Below are 22909 nucleotides of genomic sequence, written 5' to 3'. Positions count from 1 at the left end.
AGCCAGTGTGTGGCGCTGCGATGCATTCTGAGCATGTGGATCTGCTTGTAGATCTGCTACTGAAAGTATAAACCAGCGTGCAACGCAGTTTACACCACCCTTGGCTTACAATTTGAAATCAGATGTTGATTCACCAATCAACACCAATCACCAGAGTGAATTCAGCCAAACATCCAATACTCTGCATGCTGCTGTGTTTATGCTGTGTTTATGTTGAGGTACAACGACAGATACAGTACAGATAATTTGTGTTTTTTCGCGGATCAAATTGCATCTCGGCACACCCCCGTGTTATGTGGGGGACACACGCTGAGTTTGGGGCCGTTCAGTTGGGACGGTACCCAAATTATGCCTGGGACACATACAGTAGAGACAGACATACAGAGATTCTGTGAATTGAATAGATGGATGTGATGGGAGTAACATAGTGTTGATTAATCATGTCTGTTTCCACTCGCCCGTATGACAGCTGAGGCTTGCAGCTTACAATACAAAACCGAGAATACACAGGGAAGGCATCCTCGCACATTTCAATCACATCGGGTGGTCCAGAGGAGTAATGTACAGTAGACTCCAAGAAAAACATAGCAAAATTGTGGTACTGCCTCTGATGTTGAGGAAAATTAAATGCAATTTAAATGTTCTGAACCATAATTTGCAACAGAATGACAAAACATCTAGCCTGCCTTCAATTTATAGCCTAATTAGTTTTCTTTATTTGATTTATTCATTATTACTGTATAATCATAGTCATTAGTCATTTTGTCTGTCTGTGCTGCTACCTTTTTGACCAGGTCTCTTGCAAAAGAGATTTTCAATTATTTCAGTGACAGATGGTTAAATAAAAAACAAATTGCTTACGCTAATTCTCTGAAAGTAATATTCTATTTTAATGACCTACCAATTGTGCATAAAACAAACTATGTGCGGTACTGTAGCACTCCCAACACTTATGCAGGTAATGAAAACAATGTAATGTCATGGCAGGTGTTAATTAAATATTTTACAACTGTGTTTACAGTGCAGTTAGATTATAAATGACTTTACTTGCAATGTCTGTAACAATAGTATTAATATGTAAACATGCATAACTATTCATACATATTGTTTCTGATTATTGGGCATTATCAGAGGCAGTCAGATGAATTATGTTGTGGAAATGTTCCAAACAATTCTTTGGTATATTCATGAGAACACTGTGCGCTGGTCTCAATTAGCATATGCCATAAATTAATATTCTCAAAGGATGGAAGAAAAATGCCCTCGCATAAATCAAGCAATAAACCTTTAAGTGTTAGCGCAGTATTCAATAAATAGTTCCAACATTGTATTGTTGCAGAACTATAGCTCCATGAATTAAGCTAGCGTGGCTATGTCCATATCTGTTCTCTCAGTGGACGAATGGCTTATGAATTTTAGCATCACTGCAAATATGTTTTATCATTTTTGTTCCTGGCTGAATTGGCATAACGTGTGCACGCACACAGATTGACATTTGTAGCATCATGCACACGCATTCCCAGAGTGAATCTATAGATTTGTATAGATATGTTTCAGCAGTGTATTTCTTTGTGCAGCCAAGAGGAAACCAACATACAGAGAATACCTTTGAGAGCCCTGCCATAAATCATTGTTTGAGGAAAAGGTACCAATTTTTAGGTTTGCGAAAGTGTTTACGTGAGCAATTGTGTGTTTTATTGCCTCTCTTCTTGCGTCAGCTGTGTTGGTGTGCAATTACTTGTCAGAGGAGAAATGTGGAGCTCTGTATCGCACTACAACACAGCTTTTATTGAAAGGGGGGGAGGGGGGGGCGACCTCAAATATGATTGTAGAGTAACCCTTTTTGTCAAGTGGTGGTGCAGTGTGCTGCACTCTCTGGGGGATTTGTAGCCATGTATTTCTTTTCTTCAAATTGTGCTGGGTGCTTATGAGCATTAGAGCCTTACCGATGGCGGATTTGTTTTTATCTGAACCAGATTTTCGGAGAGCATTGTGAGCTTGTATGCTACTTTTTGATAATTTTCTAAAACTTTTGAAAATGTTCACCTATTATCACCATGTATCACCAATGTATCATCAGTCTGGATTCTTCCAGGCTACGATATATCGGCCAGACTGGCACAAATGAACATGTGTTGAATGTGTGTGTTGCAGATTGGACCCATATGCCTTGTGTTGATGGGCGTTGTGTGTGTGCACTGCATGCACATCCTGGTTCACTGCAGCCATCACCTTAGTGAAAGGTAATATGCATTCATACACGCATGAACACAGGGCCCTATTTTGCACGTCTTACTGTACATACCAGGTCTTATGACTTAGCTTAAGAACTGGAAGGCTGGTAAATGCTGTTTCGCTATTTTGAATGGCCAACAGCATTGGCCACGCCTCCAGGTCTTAAGTTAAGTCATAAGACCTTGTATTTGCGCAAAACATTTCAATACTTTCTCAGCCCCACCAACAGCATCTCTTATAGACACAATAATAGAACAGGGATTAGACAACAGTGCCAAGATATCAACCATATATGCATCCATCTTCACCGTCCACTGCCCATCTATCTCAAAAATAAAAACCCAATGGCAAACAGATCTGGATCATAGATTTTCTGAGGTTGAATGGAAACAAATCCTAGAAAGAGTACATTCATCTTCCATTTGTGCCAAACATGTACTTTTTCAATTTAAACTACTACATCGCACATACTGGACAAAATCAAGACTGAGTAAAATGTACAACGACACAGATGCAACCTACGAACGTTGTAGGGCTGCTCCAGCAGCACTCATACATATATTCTGGCAATGCTCCAGCCTGTCATGTTTCTGGTCCAATATATTTAAAGCCTTCTTGGAAATGTTTGAAACACATATAGAACCGTGCCCACTGACACACTCTTTGGACTTGTACCTACTAATAATCACCTAAACAAAATAACGCTAGATGTCATGGTGTTCACAACCCTGCTTGCAAGACGCATAATACTCTTAGAATGGAAAAAAGCCACCCCGCCATCACACCTAAGATGGATCAAAGATATAAGGTACTTCCTTAAGCTGGAAAATAATCAAGTTCGCCCTAAGAGGTCAAAGAGATCTATTTTATGTTTCCTGGAACCCCTTCTTGAACTACTTATAAAATATATAAATATTCCCCCCCCTTTCAATAGAATGAAAGGGTTCCTGATTTACTATCTATGTTTATTATCCATCCTATGTGCTGGTGGCGAGGGCTAAGCATTTCCTTTAGTTCTCTTTATGTTTTCCCCCTTTCAATCCTTGAATAACCTTCTTGTGTTATAACATCCGCTTGGTTACTATGGGAGCAAGCACGCAGCTTAAATTTGGGGCATATACAGGTCTCTATGGTTGCCAAGCAAGAAACTCATAGACCATGATAGGTCTACTGATTAATATATGAACTATAATTATTATTTGCCCTGTGATTGAGCAATGTGTTTCATCTCTCTTTTTATATATTGCTGTGAATATGACAATTAGGACATTACTATTATAATTCTTTTTTGTTGTTTTTTCTTTTCTTTTTGTTTCTCCCCTGACATTTCTGATTATGATTATGACTATTATTATTATTATTATTATTTACTATATCTCTGCTGTCTGGCAGAAACCAGCTAACTCCAAAATGTGGGAAAAAAGTTATGAGTTAGGAGGTTTTGTTCATCATTGATAAGAACAGCTGAATGGACCTCCAAGCTCACAATGAGGTTGGAGGTCAAAAGGGGGTGTAGCCTGGAGTCAGTTTTGCAGAAAGTTTGAGGATCCAATGAAGTTAGCTGGTTTTGTCAGAAGCGCTTTTTAATGCTTTTCATTGGTTCAATATTTTTTTTTACCAACACACAGACGTAAAGGGTGTTCAATGGCCCTGATTTATGGAAAAAAATGCAAAAGCGTCAAAATGGAGTCAGCTGGTTTCTTCCGAACAGCAACGTTTTATTATATCTATCATGTAAAGCCGCGACCACATCTGTTTAAAATGCTGATTGATTCCGATGACTCTGAAATATACAATTAAAAAAATAAAAATAAAATAGGCCTCAGACGCTCATAACTAAGGGAACATTAGAGGTCACAGAAGTCAGTCCGCATTTTAATGCATCTTGGCAATTGTGGTAAAGCATAAAACTTTGTACGTATTTTGAATGATTAAGCAATATAGCCTGCAGTAATGCTCGCATCTGGAAATATCCCTCGCTAATAGAATGACGGATGAACAAGCATGTACAGAACTTGCTGCTGCAGCATATTGTGTTCCCTACTGTATTATCCAGGTACGCCAAAAATAACTTAACTGCATTAATCGTTGTCCTTCTCACTTATAACATAATTATTATACTCAAGCACTTAGCTAGCAAGAACTCTGCATGCACATGTCTTTTTGCTGTGTAGAGTACGAATTTAACGGTTAATTCCTGTGCACTAATGTCCTTTGGTATGTCAAATGGATGGATTTCTGTGACTTGGTATGGAAAAAGACAGTTAAAAGACGATTTCACCCATTTTCAACCTACCTTCATATAATTGGTACTCACTATTGCTCATCATAATATGGCACCATTTTATCATGAGGACCAAATATGAAGATAGGTTGAAAATGGGTGAAGTCGTCTTTTAAGGGACACCTACAGTATGTTGCAGCAGTGTAAACAAACGGAACACAGCTAGGTTGGCCCACAGTTAACTTACAAGTGCTTCAGCAGCACTCCCTACGAAACCACCCATCTCATTCTCCTGGCAACGTGTAATTGCCCTATCAGGACAGCAACAGGGGGAGAAGTTGTGAGAGAGCGAGGGAGAATGTATTTCTACTCTTTCCTGTCCTCCCCTCTTTATTATTGTGTTGTGTACAAATCCATCCTCAGCCTGTTTACCATGCTAGTGCCAAGAGCAGATAACACACCACGTCCGTCTGTATCACATTTGCATCCTAATGCTGGCTTAATACCCGGTCTGTTCAGATGGCCCACAAGATACAGTGAAAAAACAACTTAAGTGTGTGCAGGTTCATGGTAGGGCTACAACAGTTAAACTATTTGATTCAATCGTTACATGTGCATTATTATGGTGTGTGTGATGTGAAATGCCAGCTTATCGTGTAACCACAATCATGGTTTATTTAACATCATTGACTGTCTTCCATCCTATGTGGCTTCCTGCAAAACTAATCGATTTAGTCGATCATATATATTTTTTAAATAATATTTAGATTTGTTTTCACTTTGACTGACATTGATTATTCGATTAATTGAAAAGATTATCGATAGAATAATCGCTAAGAAAATGATCTATTGTTGCATCCCTACTTCATGCACATATTCGTGAGTCGCTGACGATGTACATGTGTGACACATGTGATTGTGGGAATGTGTCTTGAGAGATTGGGAGTGAAGGAACAATCACGCCAGAGCAGACTGGGGTTTACCACCCCTTGAGGCACCTAAGACCTTCTGACCACAGCTCACAGCCGCAGCCTCAGCGATTCCTGTTCAATCTCCCTGTGGTTAGCCCTAGCCCTACGTCCAGGCCTGGCTCCAGAGGAGGGCCCCGGGCTTCCCCCGGGCCGGGTCACACATTTTCTGCTTCGAGTATCATCCTTATGAACCATTCTTTGTCCGGCCCCTCCCCCGTGACCACTTTGCCATGGGAGACCCGACCAGGAGCACTAGGCTCCAGACAACATAGCTCCCGGGTTCATTGGGTCACACAAACCTTTCCACCACGATAAGGTGATGGTTCCTTGGAGAGTTGATAATAATATAAAAGTTGATAATAGTTTTAATTTCCCACTGATTAACCCATTAAGACCTGTGGCCGATTCTGCAAATGTCTTCTAAATCCTAACAGTTTCTTGAAAAAACTCTATGTTTCTAAAACTGCTCAAAAAAAGTTCGGAAACTTAACTTCAGTCAATTATATCTCCCCTTTAATAATACCAATTGGTATTGTGTTTTATATCATTTTTATCGTTGATTAGTCACCTTTACAACGAGGTACAGCTTGTAAGGATCGTGCATTCTTGGAATGAGCAACACAGCTAAACGTGTGGGTAGCGCCTCCAAAAAAAATGCCAAAATCACCCAATATGCTTCTGTTGGTAATCGCTCATGTTTTGAGCAACCTGCCAGCACACACCTGCTGAGAGGTGTGTGCCAGTAGTCACAGGTGTGTGCCAGTAGTCACAGGTGAGTGACTGGCACCTGAACATGGGTTCTGCAACTTTGTTGAGTTTATGTATGCTCCAAGCAGTAACACTGCCCCCATGGACTGCCACGTTTATCCCTTCAGGATAAGGCCCGTGCAATAGGGCAAGTGAAGCTGGTGTTCCGTTACGCAGATTACGCATTATTTGATGTCAGCCCTGTTGTCAGCCCTGGTACCATTTGCAGGCAGGTGTGTGCCCGTCACAGGTGTGTGACTGGCACCTGAGCATGGACCCTGCAACTTTGACATCTGTCTTTGGTACCGTTGTGCAAATCTTGCCTGTAAATCTATGGTTCCTCAGTGAAGCAAGGGGTCTTGGGATGTTGTCTTCCTTGTTGACTTCACCTGTCTCACAGAACTTGGTCCTAAGTTTGGAAATGGTACCAGGGCTAACACCAAATAATGCTGTCACTCTGCATAACGGAACACCAGCTTCACTTGCCCTATTGCACGGGCCTTATCCTGAAGGGACAAACGTGGCATCTTTCCATGGGGGCAGTGTTGCTGCTTGGAGTACAAACTCAACAAAGTTGCAGAACCCATGTTCAGGTGCCAGTCACTCACCTGTGAGGCAGTCACACACCTGTGACTACTGGCACACACCTCTCAGCAGGTGTGTGCTGACAGGTTGCTCAAAACAAGAGTGATTACCAACAGAAGCATATTGGGTGATTTTGGCACATTTTTTGGAGGCGCTACCCACACGTTTAGCTGTGTTGCTCATTCCACAAATGCACGATCCTTACAAGCTGTACCTCGTTGTAAAGGTGACTAATCAATGATAAAAATTATATAAAACACAATACCAATTGGTATTATTAAAGGGGAGATATAATTGACCGAAGTTAAGTTTCCAAACTTTTTTTGAGCAGTTTATATCGGTGGTGCTCAAACTTTTCACCCCCAGAATGATGTGTATGTGGCCGCCGGCCCTCATCTCAAAATATTTTGTTCCAGGGACCCTCAGAAGCAAAGATTTGAGTTAAAAAATGTTTCAAAGATTTGCTCAATTTTTAAAGATTTTTCAAAAATAGCAGATCTACAAGCTCATAGCGCGGCTGAATAATGATGGATTCCTGTGACTTGAGATGTAAAAGAAAAACACTGTTGTTAATTCATCCAGACCAGGAACGCATCTGTGTGTTGTTGTTTTAAAGCAAATTGTTTTTACTCCGATCTGTGCTTCTGGGGGTCCCTGGAACATATTTTGAGATGGGGGTCCGTGGCCAAATGCATTTTATTTAGGGGGTCCTTGACATGGAAAAGTTGGAGCACCACTGATATAGCAACACACTGTTAGGATTTAGAAAATAAATGTATACATATCTATTAAATAAATGTAATAGATATGTATTTGGCCCCGGAACCCCATCTCAAAATGTTTTTTGAGATGGGCCCCCCCCCCCCCCCCCCCCAGAAGCAAATATTTGAGTTACAAATGTTCGCTTTAAAAAATATATATATTCAAAGATTTGCAAAAATGTTCAAGATTTTTAGCCAAAGAAATCTAAAATGACACAGATGCGGATTGAATGGGTTAAGGGCCACGTACTATAGAGTACAGAAGTCCTGACGTCACTCGTTCATCCCCTGGTTCGTAAAGTAATTTCTCTATGGAGAATAACATTGGGTCATCATAGAATCGTCTCATATAATCGTCTAATATAATTGTGGTCGAAAAATAAACAAACTGTCTCGGCGATATTGTCAGGGAGGAGGTTCTGTATCGTTTATGAGAGTCAGTCAGTTATATTTGATACAGTCTGTTTCTGGCGAAAATGTAACTAATTCGGCGGAAGTAATATTAGCGTTTTCTCACCGTCAGTTGATGCTTCATATCCATAAGAGTACCGGTAAAACCGCCAGGGTAATTTGTTTATTTTTGGAACACAGTTCTTATTTGACGCGATATTAAATATGTCTATGGGGATTCAGAATGGGGGTGGAAAACCGCGAACCAGGTAGACAAACCTAGGATGTGTAAAAACGTCAGACTTCGGTGCTCTACACTGTATGTACTGCACGTCACTGCAGTGTAAACAAACACAGCAGGAAGTCGGCCCAATCCATAACTCATCTGACAAGTGCCTCGGCATCACTTCCTCCGAAACCACTCATCTCTTCATGCACGTCTTTTGTGCACATTCTCCCGGCAGCGTGTAATCAAACCCACACAAATTCCCCTACCAGTCTTCAAATATATAGTCAGAGAAAGACTGAAAGCGCTATTGAGAGAGCGAGGCTGAATGCATTTTCATTCTTTCCCGTTTCCCCCCTCTTTACTATTTGTTTATTGTGTCCAAATCCATCCTGAGCCTGTTTAGCGTGCTAGTGCCAAGAGCAGATAACACACCACGTTTGTCTGTATCACATTTGCATCCTAATTGTGATTTAATACCCTGCCTGTTCAGATGGGCCACACAAGCAACTGTGAGAAAACGCGTGTGTGTGCGCGCACATGCTTATATTCGTTGAGTTGCTGAATGTGCATGTGTGCTGCATGTATTTGTGAGAATGTCTGAGCGAATTGGGCAGGAGGAACAATCAGTTTAGTCCTTTCGTTTACATTTTCACATCCCAATGATTTCTAATCTCACCTAAACACTATGCGATGAATATTTCATGGCTTGACTCTCATTGAGGCAGCTGCATCCTTTGCTTTTTTTCATTTAGTTTGTTTTGCATACATGCCCTGCCATTAACATATGATAAATTCATCCCAATGTTCTTAGATGGCATGCTGTATGCAATGCTGTTTTTTTGTCACGCTAGCGACGAGGTTCTTAAGGATGGGTTTGTCAGTTTATCTGTCCAACATTCTGGTCCCAGACGACATATCTCAAAACCTACTGATTGGATTGCCGTGGAATTTGATGTCCACTGTCATCCTGGAGAATGAACCCTACTGATTTGTGTGACCCCATGATCTTTCTTCTAGTGCCACCCGTAGGCCAAAATGTCTAATTCACATACATGATATTTCTATTTCAAAATCTTTTTGATGTGTTGCCATGAAACCATTTGAGAGACCCCATGTTGTAATAATAATACACTTTTATTTGTTGTGCACTTTTCATTTATTTTAAAGTAAATCTCAAAATGCTGCATTGTAGCCTACTAGAGAACCAGAAGAGAATGAATGTGTTGTGCTTTTACATTTTTGTCATACAATCAAGCATTTGCGCTACTTTGAAAAATCTACCAGAGTCAGGATAGCTCCGTCGAGTACTGTGACTCCAGTGGTTGTCGGGTTTGCGTACATGACACAATGCCCAGCAATTACCTTTCAATAATACCTGTTATCAGCTGATTGTGTGATCGCTGAGTCATACTGTAGAATCTGATCAAGGTCTAGAATGTTTATGAGATGCAGAGGAGGTTAATAACATGGACGGATTCAGGTCTATATGTAGGCCTAATAATGACTGTGTTTACTGTGGGCTGTTTTGGTGCAAACAAAGACAGCAGACTGATCTAAATGATATTGCAAACTGTGGTGAATAGTAGCTCGATGAAAAGCAGTCAGCAGGAGTCCATCCGGGGAGTCTTTTCACCTAAAGGAGTTAAGACATTTATCTAACATATTGATAAAATGGGTTCTATCTCACAACATAACGAAACATTGCTTGTTTGCATTGTATTGTTGGTTCCCAGTTCGATCCTCAGCTCCTCCTGGCTACGTGTTGAAGTGTCCTAGACGCAGTGGTTCTCAACCAGTGGTCCGGGGACCACCAGTGGTCCTTGACGGGGTTCCAGGTGGTCCCCAGCTAAATGATGGAGAGTTGGTAACCAAGTGGACCATTATAGATCTTTAACTCTTGAGAGTGTAAAATGAAACCAAATGGACCCTTACGGGTCCATTTTGGTTTCATTTTACACTTTCAAGAGTAAAATTATTGTTAAACACCTGCATTACTTAATTTACAAGAAGTCTACACAATTAGAGAATGTAGAAGAATTTTTATTTTTGACAGTATTTTTAACAATATTTCTACACGGAACAGTAACACCACTTCTCCCAGAGAACATGGATCGTTTGGTTTGGTTATAAGCCCACTTGTTTCTATGATGAAAGAGCAAGTTAAAATGTGAATATCTTTCCGTGGTTTTGTCTGCTCCGAGGACGCTATTGTTAAATGAGTTTCGGTTTGTTTTCAGTGGGAAGTGGCCTGCTTCCTGATCTGAAGGCACGCCCACTTGTAGGCCAGTGCGTACACGTTATGACGAACCCCCCCGGCAGATTCAAGCGGAGAGCAGAATCTGTTCTTGAGAGATTAGATGAGGCTAAATCTCATCAAATGGTGGTCCGTGGCTCAAATGGTGAATACATATTGGACCTTGATATGAACAGGGTTGAAAACCACCGTCCTAGAGCAAGACTCTGAACTCTAACTGCTCCTCCGGCCATCGGTGTGTGAACAGTAGGTGTGAATGGGTGAAAGTGAAATACATTGTAAATCGCTTTGGAGAGAGGTGCCATTTAAATGCAGTCCATTTACCAAATATCAACCTTTTCATATCTCTCTCTTTCATAATTTCCATAGTTGATGATTTGCTGGTGTAATTCTTAATTGTACCATTTCCTGCGTCCTCTCTGATCTTTTCCTAGGTTGAAGCGGCCTGCCATGAGCTACAGTGACACCGTTGCCTTCGGCATGGAGCACAGCTCCTATCAGTTCCTCAGAAAAACCGCCAACTTTGGCAGGTATGGCAAATACAATACATGACTAATTACTTATTAGGATACTCTGTGCACTGTATACATGTCACTTTGATCACATATCTGAAATCCAGTGTTACATGCCATTCCATAACCCAGGTTTAATTCTGTTTTATTTATGGCTCTCGTTTGATTGTGGCATTTATGAATTGACATGAAACTTATGCTACGTCGTATCAGCCCTACTCTAGCATTACGGTGGTACACTGATATAGCAGCTTGGCATTTCCAGACACAGATAAAGCATTTGAGTACTTTATCAGCTTGGCATGGCTTTGCTGCTTCACTGTTCTGCTGCCAGGATGTCATTCTGCTTTTGGCATCCTCTCCTTCCACTCTCAAACAGCTCCGGTCTTTGTTTGCTCTGGTTCGTGCGTGCAGATTGATGAAGACTAAACTAACCTAAACTGATATGGCTAGGAGGGAAAGGGTCCTTAACATTGACCGTGTGTGCCCAGCGAGTATTCCTAGAAAATCTACTCACTGGCACGCCACAGGTGTTTTTTTTCTCTCCTTTTTTTATCCTTAGACCTTTTTTTTAAAGGAGGAGTTCACCCAAAAAATGACTAATTTTCTATCAATTGCACACCCTATGAAGCCTTGAATCCATGGATTCTTTTTTGTTTTCGTCGCATTTCTAAACTAGTAATTTGATTCCCGTCTCCTACCGGCTAATGTAGGAGACACAAAGTAGATTATGTGTGTCTCCTACCCACACACGGAAATACACACGGTCATCAAATTATTGTCTTAGGAATGCCACAAAAACAAAAATAAATCCATGAAATCAAGGCTTCATGGGGTGTGTAATTGATAGAAAATAAGTATTTTTTTGGGTGAACTCCTTTTAAGATGTGTTGTTTGTTGCAAACAAATTAGTTGTCAATGTAAAGGGCTCTATAAATATATAATACATTATTATTATTAACTTAGTATACTTTAAGTTCCTATTTATCGGTATCACAATGAAAACACAATCTTATTGTCATTGAAATCTTGTTTTACCAATTATTTTGGGGCCCACTTGCAATTGCCTCGAGGCCAATCACTGCACTAAACTAACCTAAACTGATGTGGTTAGGGGGTAAAGGGTCCTTAACATTGTCTATGTGTGTCCAGCAAGTATTCCTAGATAATCAAGTTCAAGTTCAAGTATTTATTTGCCATTTCAAAACAAGTTTGATAGGAAATTGTCTTGGTGCTTCCTCTCACATACAAGACAACACAATAAACAACAGCACAAAGACAAGAACAAAAAGAGACACAAGAAACAGAACCAAACCAGGACCAAGCTGCAGCTTTGGCTCATCCACTCGCTGTCACGCCACAGGTGTATGACTCTGCTGCGTTCCTGTACTGCATGTCACAGTGTCTGTCCCGCTGCTTCCATGTCTCACTGCATCATGTCTGTGCAGAAACTGGTCATACCTTTTAAGCCCCTAAGACCGGGAACGCATATGTGTCATTTTAAGATTTCTTTGGCTACTCAATAATAGCAGATAATAAAGAACCACTGATATAGCAACTTTTTTTTTCTTCTCCAAAAAACTGTTTTGATTTAGAAGACATTTATAGACCCCCCAGAAGCAAAGATTTGAGTTAAAATGTTTGCTTGAAAAAAATGCATATTCACACATTTTCACGCACACATTTTCACGATTTTCCAAAGATAGCAGATCTACAAGCTCGTAGCGTGGCACTCGATGCCGCGCTATGAGCTTGTTGATCTGCTATTTTTTTAAAAGCCATAGAATCTAAAATGACACAGATGCTTTCCCGGTTTGAATGGGTTAAGGGTTCATGGCACAGTCCGACTCATGACATCACAGATACTCAATGATACGGTATTGGGAAATCTCAATACAATACAATAAGTCACCTCTGCTGCATAGTGGTACATTGAACTAAGTACTGTTACGATTTGAACACAGAACATCCAAAGGCTTAATGCTTACTGCATTTAACACAGCCTTTTTTCCCCTCCGATATATGAAGTGCTTTCTTAAAGATATGTAGTATAGTGTACATGTAAATGCACATGTACTACATGTTGTTTGTGGGTTACTATATAATGCTGTTTGCGGGTTACTGTATAATGTGATGTACTTGAGAGATTAAGAAATGAAAGTAACTTAACACTAATAAGCCTGTTACCTAAGTGACTTGATAAAGAAACTGGTCATCAATCAGAAGGTGGTGATAAAGTCTTAACAATTCCCATTGGGGGGCGCAGTATCTGGAGCCATATGGACCCTTGCTGGCCTGTTATTGAGGCCTTTGTCTTTCTGACCATAATCGGAGTACATACAGTATTTAAATTGGACATAATAATAATACATGGCAATATGGTTTATTTATAGAGCGAACATAGAGTAACATGTTGTCTCTGTCCCCTGCAGGCACCTTGTCAACTTCTTCCTAGTGTTGACACAGCTGGGCTTCTGCAGTGCATACTTTGTATTCCTGGCAGAGAACATCAAACAGGTACATTGTGTCTCTGAACAATCACTTTACCACAAATGGCTTATTGGTATGTGCTCACGCACCCAGGACACGTGCCCTATTGTTAACAACTTTCACCTTTTTTTTTTTTTATGTAGCCAATCTGCAAGCTCGCAATACATCGCGATGTGTTGTCTTTTTTTACATTGTGGTTAATCCAATCAGAATCAGCTAACTCTTAGCAGGCAAAACAAAATACTTATTTGTCTCTGCTATGGCACCTTCCTCTAGTGGTACTGTAACATAAGGAGCATTGGCATTCCTTGATGCTCAGAAACATTTCTAGAGCCACTGTCTTGTGGTCCTTTCATCATTTAAAAGCAAAAGAACAATGTTTCACCCAGAGTCTGATAGATGGCGTCTTCTCACTTCACTCAGCCCTGAGTCCACTGTGAAGTGTTGTCAGTGACAGGCAGATTCACAAAACTGGAGTCCTAATTGGCTGTAAGTGAGGTTTATAGAAAACTGACAGAGGAAAGTGAACAATAAAATCCATTTCATTTTAAGTCATCTGTCACACAAAACAAGCTTGGCTGCAATGTTGCACCACTATCTCTTGAAGATGTTGAAGTGCTTTATATTGGCAACTTCACTAGTAACACAACACAGAGGCACCCTCACTGTTACACATTCCCCTCAGAGTAAGGAACCTTTTTTTCCCCTCCTACATCTTGTAAATTCTCTCTCTCTCTCTCTCTCTCTCTCTCTCTCTCTCTCTCTCTCTCTCTCTCTCTCTCTCTCTCTCTCTCTCTCTCTCTCTCTCTCTCTCTCTCTCTCTCTCTCTCTCTCTCTCTCTCTCTCTCTCTCTCTCTCTCTCTCTCTCTCTCTCTCGCTATCTCTATCAGATAGTGAGCCGCTCCTTGGACATGGATAGATAAAGACAGTGACTGAAATGTTAAATCAATCGCAAATGTGACTGCACTTAATAGGCATGACTTTTCACAGAGAAGCTAATCAAAAGATTTGTAGATTGAAGTAATGCTGACACTTTTGTTGGGCTCTCGGTCTTTAAGACATGAAAAGGAAGGCTCGCAGTCCCTCATCCCACCCTTTTCAGCATTGTATTAGTTCTTTATTCTCTTATATTGGAGTGTACTGTAGATAGACATGTAAAGGAGAGTGCCATGTTCAGTTCACAGCAGCAATTCATATTCATGCATCTGCAATGGTATTCACGTAGCAGACAGTCCCAAGGAAGTCTGACTTCTGGTTTGAAAATGCTACCAACCATTTAAGACAGTAGTTTTCAACCTTTTTCATGCCAAGGACCCCTAAATTGATATACATTTGGCCACGGACCCCCATCTGAAAATGTTTTGTGTCAGAGACCACCAGAAGAGAAGAAAATTATTGAAACACTTTCAAGATTGTGCGAGCTTGTATATCTGCTATTTTTGAATAGCCAGCATATACCATATGGATAAAGGGGTGAAAATGCATTAACACCTTTTGCTGGGGACCCTCTGGAACCCCCTCAAGGACCACTGGTGGTCCCCGAACCACTGGTTGAGAACCACTGCTTTAAGAGTCTCCTTCTAACTAAGCCTGGTGTCATAGAATATGCATTGAACATGCATCACGTATCATTGACCACAGACTTCAGTCTACCTGATAAGGTAGTTGATTGTCATGGCGACAAGTGTATCAGTATGTGCTTACGCAGATGAGAGTGATCATTCAACACATGGATCAATCAGATAAAGGTCAGTCCCATTATCATAATCATAATTCATAACAGGTACCATGGCCATACATGAGCAAAAGCCTAGCCAGGGGTGTGTAGATTTAGGCTTTGTTGGTTTACATTCTAATTATTTGCAGTCATGGCACGCACTGAAGCGTTTATTTGTCAAAAGCTGAGCAAATGTTCTTATCAATGTCAGGTTTTAAAACAAACAATGATACTGAGCTTCAAGGCCAGCTTGAGGCCCTAAACAGAATTTGACCCTCCCCCAACACACACACACACACACACACACACACACACACACACACACACACACACGAACATTTTGTGCGAAAATTTCAATTATAGATTATTTTATTTAAATAAATTACATTTAAATGTTTGATTTTAATTACTATTACTATTATTTTTCATTTCATGCTTGCTCGGGGGCCCCATGGTTGCTCCAGGGCCGACCTTTCACGACTTGGCATTTCCTGGTTTTACATAGACAAGACACGCACCATTAGCCAGGGACTTTTTTCAGGCACTGACAGGCGACATTTTCTAAGTGAAAAATACAATAAATCCTCTTCATCCTGGGGATGATTTCTGCGTGTCCCAAATACATATTTATTTTGTCCCCAAATGCCTTGTCTCACATGCTTTTTACCAGGGGTCTTCCACGAGGGGTCCGGGACCCCTAGGGGGTCCTCAGAGTTACTACAGGGGGGGGGGGGTTACATTAACTACTTGAACCCTAGCAGCATCCCTATTCTGAGGAGAACTTTAGCCAAAAAACTTTAGCCGGCTAGTTCTTTTCCCGCAATGTTATGGATTCCATGTTGGAAAGGACCTCATTATTGGCCAGTTATAGCGCCACCATGAGACAGATTTTTGCAAAATACATTTTTGTTACTACTCCTACAGATTTTGTCCAAACCTCATGCAAATCGGTATATATTATCTCTGTAGTCATGTGATCAAGACGTATCTGTCACATTTCTCATATTCCATTCCAATTGGCTATGATTGGCTTCTAAAGTTTTTTGTTTTCTCAAATCTCCTCCGGTGGCGGTACAACAGCCCACTTCACGTTTTGGCCAATAACTTGAACCGTAGGTCGTACAATCCACACCTGTTCCCCCTGGATTCCTTAGAATGATCATGACGCAATTTATAGGCCCTGTTTGTGCCAGATTACATTTTCTGCCATAGTGTACACGGTGGTTTGATTACCCATGCAGCTTTGTGTATCTGTGCTGTTGACACCAGTGGTTGAAAGTACGGTAACTAAGTGCATGTACTCAAGTACTGTACTTAAGTACAATTTTGAGCTTGTAGATCTGCTATTTTCAAAGGATTTTATACATAATGATAACCTGTGAAATGGGACGTTGTGCATAATGAGTGCTTTTACTTTTAGTACTTAAGTATATTTTGACGGCAATACTTTTGTACTTTTACTCACGTAAATTTCGAATACCGGTACTTTCACTTGCAACAAAGTATTTCTACATTCTGGTATTGCTACTTTTACTTAAGTACAAAATGTGAGTACTTCTTCCACCACTGGTGGACACCAGCGCTTTGAGTTCAATGGATTACATGTATTTCCCTACTCACACCGTCAGAGGGAGTCAGAGTCTTGGTCAGTGCAGTGCCCTCTGCCAGTGTCTCTTACCCATGATAATAGCACAGGTGTGACCTTGATGGTGTCTTATTGGAGGTAGACAAATACCATGTCTTGCTGGTACAGCCGTGCAATATGACATGTTGTAGCTGCTTATGCCCATCATGTCCGTGGGCGCTCTTACGAGAGACATGGTGGCGTAATCCTCCTTATGGGATTATATATATATCAGTGTGCATTATTTAACCCATTAAGACCGGGAATGCATCCATGTCATGTTAAGATTTTCTTTGGCTATTACAAAAAAAATAGCAGATCTACAAGCTCATAGCGCGACACCGAGTGCCGCGCTATGAGCTTGTAGATCTGCTTTTTTTTTTTTTTTATCTTGAAAATGTGTGCAAATCTTTGAATATATATTTTTCAAAGCGAACATTTCAACTCAAATCTTTGCTTCTGGAGATTCTACAAATGACTTCTAAATCCTAACAGCTTTTTAAAAAAACTTGATATTATAATATCAGTGGTTCTCCAACTTTTTTCATGTCAAGGACCCCCAAAATGATATGTGTTTGGCCGCGGACCCCCATCTCAAAATATGTTGTTCCAGGAACCCCCAGAAGCTCAGATCGGAATAACAAATGTTGCCTTTAAAACATATACTGTATATATATATATTCAAAGATTTGCACAAATGTTCTAAGAATAGCAGATATACAAGCTCATAGCGTGGCACCGAGTGCCGCGCTATGAGCTTGTAGATCTGCTATTTCTTTGAAAAATCTTGAAAATGTGTGCAAATCTTTGAATATATTTTTTTCAAAGCGAACATTTCAACTCAAACCTTTGCTTCTGGAGATTCTACAAATGACTTCTAAATCCTAACAGCTTTTTGAAAAAACTTGATGTTGCTATAATATCAGTGGTTCTCAAAAATGTTGCCTTTAAAACATATATATATATATATATATTCAAAGATTTGCACAAATGTTCTAATAGCAGATCTAATAGCAGATCTACAAGCTCATAGCGCGGCACTCCGCGCTGCACTATGAGCTTGTACTGTATATCTGCTATTTTTGAATAGCCAAAGAAATCTAAAAATGACACGGATGCGTTCCCGGTCTTAACGGGTTAATAGAACTTGTCTGGAGGTGCCTTAACGGATCACAGGGATGTTTTGATCCCCCTGACGTATAGCGACATGGCTGCTCAGGGAGCTGGCACACAGCAGAAAGCTCTGTACTTACTTCCACCATGTGACAATTCCAATCACCACCCCCATGCCATGAGATTTTTTGCATTATTTATCTCCTGTCATTTAAACAAGAAAACAAGCTTAACATGTGTAAACACAGCTGGTATTCACTTTACTACGTGCAAGGACAGCAGATTATATTTGCTCGGCAAATGTGGAGTCTGGGGTTGGGGCGGTCATTGAATCACTTTTACATGCAAATGAAGGCATGGGGTCTTTTCAGAAATAGCCGAGCAGTGTGCTAATGTGCGCAGCTGTCAATCAATAAAGAGGTCTAAGATGCAGTAAGTCGCCCAAACAGTCGACCCATGCACGGACTCTGAGTCCCAGAAGTCAAATCTTATTAATGAGCTATGTTATTGGATCATTTGGTAGATGATCATTTTGAGTCTTTTCCCTTCTGGAACAGTGATTAATATTCATTATGAAACGTTTTGTAATTGTTATTTCTCTGGCAAAAGAAAGGTGTTTTTTCTCCTCCTCTTTAGTGGAGGAGTTGGCTTATCTTCCAATAAGGGGCCAATGCACATCAGTTAATATGCTCACTCCTGAAAATTTTCTTCCCTGATGCGGGGCAAGAGAGAGAGAGAGTCAGCAGCTGCCCCCAGTTGCTGCTTTCAGATTAGGAATCTGAAAAGCACCGTGGAAGACAGTTTGGTGACTCACTAACCTGTTTAATGGAGCAGTCAATGTAAACCAAAGACTTAAGATCAAGAAAATGCCACCTCGTTCACCTACACCTGTGTTCAAATATTTCTGCACTCCTTGCCGACGAAAAAACGACGAATGGATAAGGCTGGGAACACGTTTACATGTATTGCTAATTATCATTAACTGTGATTCAGGTCATCGCTAATCTCTCAAGAACAGATTCTGCTCTCCGCTTGAATCTGTCGGGGGGGTTCGTCATATCGCATACGCACTGGCCTACAAGTAGGCGTGCCTTCAGATCAGGAAGCAGGCCGCGCTTTACCCAATCAAATGTAGAGGGCGGGATTTACGTGTGTACTGATCCTTCCCCACTAGAAACAAACCGAAACTAATTTAACAATAGTGTCCTCGGAGCAGACAAAACCACGGAAAGATATTCACATTTTAACTTGCTCTTTCATCATAGAAACAAGTGGGCTTATAACCAAAACGATCCATGTTCTCTGGGAGAAGTGGTGTTAGTGTTCCGTGTAGAAATATTGTTAGTGGGAATGAAAACATAGTCGCACCACCGGAAGTGAAAGGCTGAAGGCAGACCAAAACCCCGGTTTCCTTGCGTACGTGTGCTACGTCGACTTCCTCCCAGAGCCAAGCGAGATAGTAAAAAACAGCAGAAGGTGCTGTTTTTCCTTTTCATTTGGCGATGGGTTCCCAGATTGGGTCATCGCGACCTCGTTGACATCCTCCTCTCCATCCTGCCTAGTGTGACTGCCTAGTGAGCGCCTGTGAGCAGGCTGCCGTTTCATCTGCTCTGAGTGTTTTCTTGTTTGAGTGTCTTTTGTGAGCCTTTTCTTTTCCTATAAGGGTACTTTTTGTTTCCTTGGCTCTTTATATATCCTATGGATAAGAACATTGTATATCGTAGCGGCAGTAACCTCGTTTATTCGAGAGGTGATCTGCTCGCGTTCAGGAAAACGGGACACGCCGGCACCCGCCACCCAATCCCCGGGGAATTGAGGAGGAAATTACCGGGGGTGTAGAGCCGGTGCCAAGGTGAATACCGGGCTAACAAACAACAAGCGGCGGCAGTATAAGCCATCCATTCCCTCGGTGTTAATGGGAAATGTGAATGTGCTGACTAGTATGAAAATGGACGAATTACGAGGGCTGGTCAAGACGCAGAGGATATACCGTGAAAGCAGCCTGATCATACTGACGGAAACATGGCTAACTAGCCGCAAACCAGACACCGCTGCGGAGCTACAGGGATTCAGTCTCGTGAGGGCGGACAGAGACACCAAAGTGTGTCAGAAGAGGTGGGGGTCTTATACTGTACGTTAATAACAGATGGTGTAACCCGGGCCATGTGACTGTGAAGGAGATCATCTGCTCCAGCGATATAGAGCTGTTAGCTGTTAGCCTAACCCTGCGTTTTAACAGCGGGCAACTCTCGGGAAACATTGCCCAAAATATAATGAAAGTCTATGAGAGCCGGCGATCGGGCGAAGTGGGCGGGGGGGCGATGAAAGATGGATTTTCTTTATCTTTTTGGGCGATATCGCCCGGCATCGCCCAGAGTTGCCCGCTGTTAAAACGCACCGTAAGACCCTACTATATTCCTAGGGAAATATCACACGTTATTGCCGTCTGTGTTTACATCCACCCGAGGGCTGACGCAGGGTCAGCGTGTGAGACGCTACACTCAACCGTTACTAGGCTACAGACACAGCACCCAGATTCCTTTATCGTCATATCGGGAGACTTTAATCACGTGACCCTGGACTCAACACTCAGTGCCTTCCATCATTTTGTGGATTGTCCAACCAGGAAAAAACTGACTATTGATCTGCTGTATGCTAATGTCAAAGAGGCATACACGGCCACCCCCCTCGCCCAACTGGGTAAGTCCGACCACAACATGGTCTATCTACAGCCTCAGTACATTCCACTAGTTCAAAGGCAGCCCGTCAAAACACGGTCCTTCAGGAAGTGGACCCCAGAAGCGGAGGAGTCCCTCAGAGACTGCTTTGAGTCCACTGAATGGAGTGTACTGCAGGGTCCACATACTGTAGTGAGGACATTGAGGGCTTAACACACTATCTGACGGGCTACATGAACCTTTGCCTGGATGTGGTGGTTCCGGTCAGGACAGTGCGCTGCTTCGCCAACAACAAGCCCTGGGTAACCAGTGAGGTGAAGGCTGTTCTGAACAGGAAAAAGAGGGGTTTTAAGAACAAAGACCAGGAGGAGATGAAGTGCGCACAGCAGGAGCTTAGGCACTGTATCAAGAAGGCCAAGGACATCTACAGGAGGAAGGTGGAGAGGAAGCTGAGGGAGAACAACATGAGGGAAGTGTGGAAAGGCATGAAGACCATCACAGACCTCAAACAGGGGAATGGGGGTGCAGTGGAGGGGAGCAGAGAGAGGGCAAATTAATTTAACACCTTCTTTAACCGGTTTGACTCCGGGGTTGTCCCCCCGTCCTGTCCCTCCCGCCCCCCATCAAGTCCCCAATTCCACACCCCCTCCTCCCCCCCTCTCCCCCGAAACTGAACATGGACTGTTCACCCCGTCTCATCACAGCAGACCAGGTCAGAGGAGAGCTGCCGAGAATCCGTCCCAGGAAAGCGGCTGGCCCCGACAAGGTGTGTCCAATGCTACTGAAGGCCTGCGCCACTGAGCTTGGAGACCCTCTTCAGCACATCTTCAACATGAGCCTGAGGCTGGGGAAGGTTCCCACACTGTGGAAAACATCATGCATCGTTCCGGTGCCTAAGAAGGGGCGCCATGGTGAACTGAATGACTTCAGACCTGTAGCGCTGACCTCTCACCTGATGAAGACTCCGGAGAGGCTGATTCTCCACTTTATCAGACCCCAGGTGCAACATGCCCAGGATGCAATTTTTCATATCGGGAGAGGGTGGGGGTGGAGGACGGCATTCTCTACCTACTCCATCGGGCCTCCACATACCTGGACAGGGAAAGTGGTGCGGTGAGGATACTATTTTTCGATTTCTCAAACGCCTTTAACACCATACAGCCCCCCCTACTACGTGACAAACTGACCAGCATGCATGTTGACCCACAACTTGTGTCCTGGATCATGGACTACCTCACCGACAGACCACAATATGTCAGGTTGAGAGACTGTACATCCGACACTATGATCTGCAGCACAGGAGTCCCACAGGGGACTGTGCTGGCCCCCCATCTCTTTACCCTGTACACAGCAGAGTTCAGACACTGCTCGGAGATGTGCCACCTGCAGAAGTTCTCCGACGACACAGCCATTGTCGGGTGTATCAAGGGGGGAGAGGAGGGGGAGTACAGGAAAGTGATAGAGGACTTTGTGGGCTGGAGCCAGCTGAACAAGCTACAGCTAAACGTCTCCAAGACCAAGGAGATCGTGATTGACTTTAGGAGAACCCGCCCCACCCCACAGCCAGTTTCCATCGGGGGGGGGGGGGGGGTGAAGGCTGAGGTGGTCGAGTCCTATAAGTTCCTGGGAGTGCAGCTTGATCATAAACTGGACTGGTCAGCAAACACGAACAGTCTCTACAAGAAGGGTCAGAGCAGGCTGTATTTTAACATCTGCAGGAAGCTCCTGCAGATGTTCTACCAGTCAGTGGTTTCCAGCGTCGTCTTCTACGCTGTGGTGTGTTGGGGAGGTAATGCCAGACAGAGAGATACAGTCAGACTGGACAAACTGATTAGGCGGGCCGGCAAGGTCATAGGGACTGGGACTGAGCTTGAGTCAGTGGTGGCTATGGCAGAGAGGAGGACCCTGGCCAAGGCATTGTCCATTCTGGATGATGCCAGCCACTCACTGCACACAGCACTTTATGCACAGAAGAGCAATTTTAGTAATAGGCTCCGATCACTGCAGTGTAGCACGGACAGATTCAGGAACTCTTTTATCCACTAGGGGAGAGAGGAGGGAGGGGGAGGGGGTTGACCAGCTGATCTATATTTAGTTGTTTTAGCTGTGTTCTTTTTTAACTGCTTATAACTGATAGTTTTTTTTTTTTTTTGCATTCATTCCCATTGGTGTAATGTTTTTTTAAATGTTCTTTTTATTGACATCTGTATGAATGTATTGCACTGGAGCCGTTGAGCATTCCATCGGGATTAATAAAGTATATATCTATCTATCTATCTATCTATCTATAATCTATCTATTGTCTGCCTTTGAAAATAGCATGTCTGGGCCAAAAATACATAGTAAAAAAAAAGTGCTCAGGAGCCGAGATACAGCCTT

The 22909-nt window shown here is 42.3% G+C and overlaps 1 protein-coding gene across 5 annotated transcripts in view; it reads left to right on the top strand.

Moving 5' to 3' along the window:
- slc36a4 (solute carrier family 36 member 4) overlaps positions 1 to 22909 on the top strand; it is a 183443-nt gene that overhangs the window by 7778 nt on the left and 152756 nt on the right. For 4 of the 5 annotated variants that reach the window (XM_084064902.1, XM_084064898.1, XM_084064900.1 and 1 more), the window contains exons 4-6: positions 2155 to 2243; positions 10831 to 10926; positions 13341 to 13425. In XM_084064902.1, the coding sequence (XP_083921028.1) occupies positions 2155 to 2243; positions 10831 to 10926; positions 13341 to 13425 (270 nt within the window). The remainder of the gene's footprint in view (positions 1 to 2154; positions 2244 to 10830; positions 10927 to 13340; positions 13426 to 22909) is intronic. The other variant, XM_084064899.1, reaches the window with a different exon arrangement.

The sequence above is a fragment of the Gymnoscopelus microlampas genome, assembly GCF_963454915.1.
Source record: "Gymnoscopelus microlampas genome assembly, chromosome: 8".
Classification (NCBI taxonomy): domain Eukaryota; kingdom Metazoa; phylum Chordata; class Actinopteri; order Myctophiformes; family Myctophidae; genus Gymnoscopelus; species Gymnoscopelus microlampas.
The sequence above is the reverse complement of the archived record's forward strand: the minus strand, read 5'-3'. Positions and strand labels throughout refer to the sequence as shown.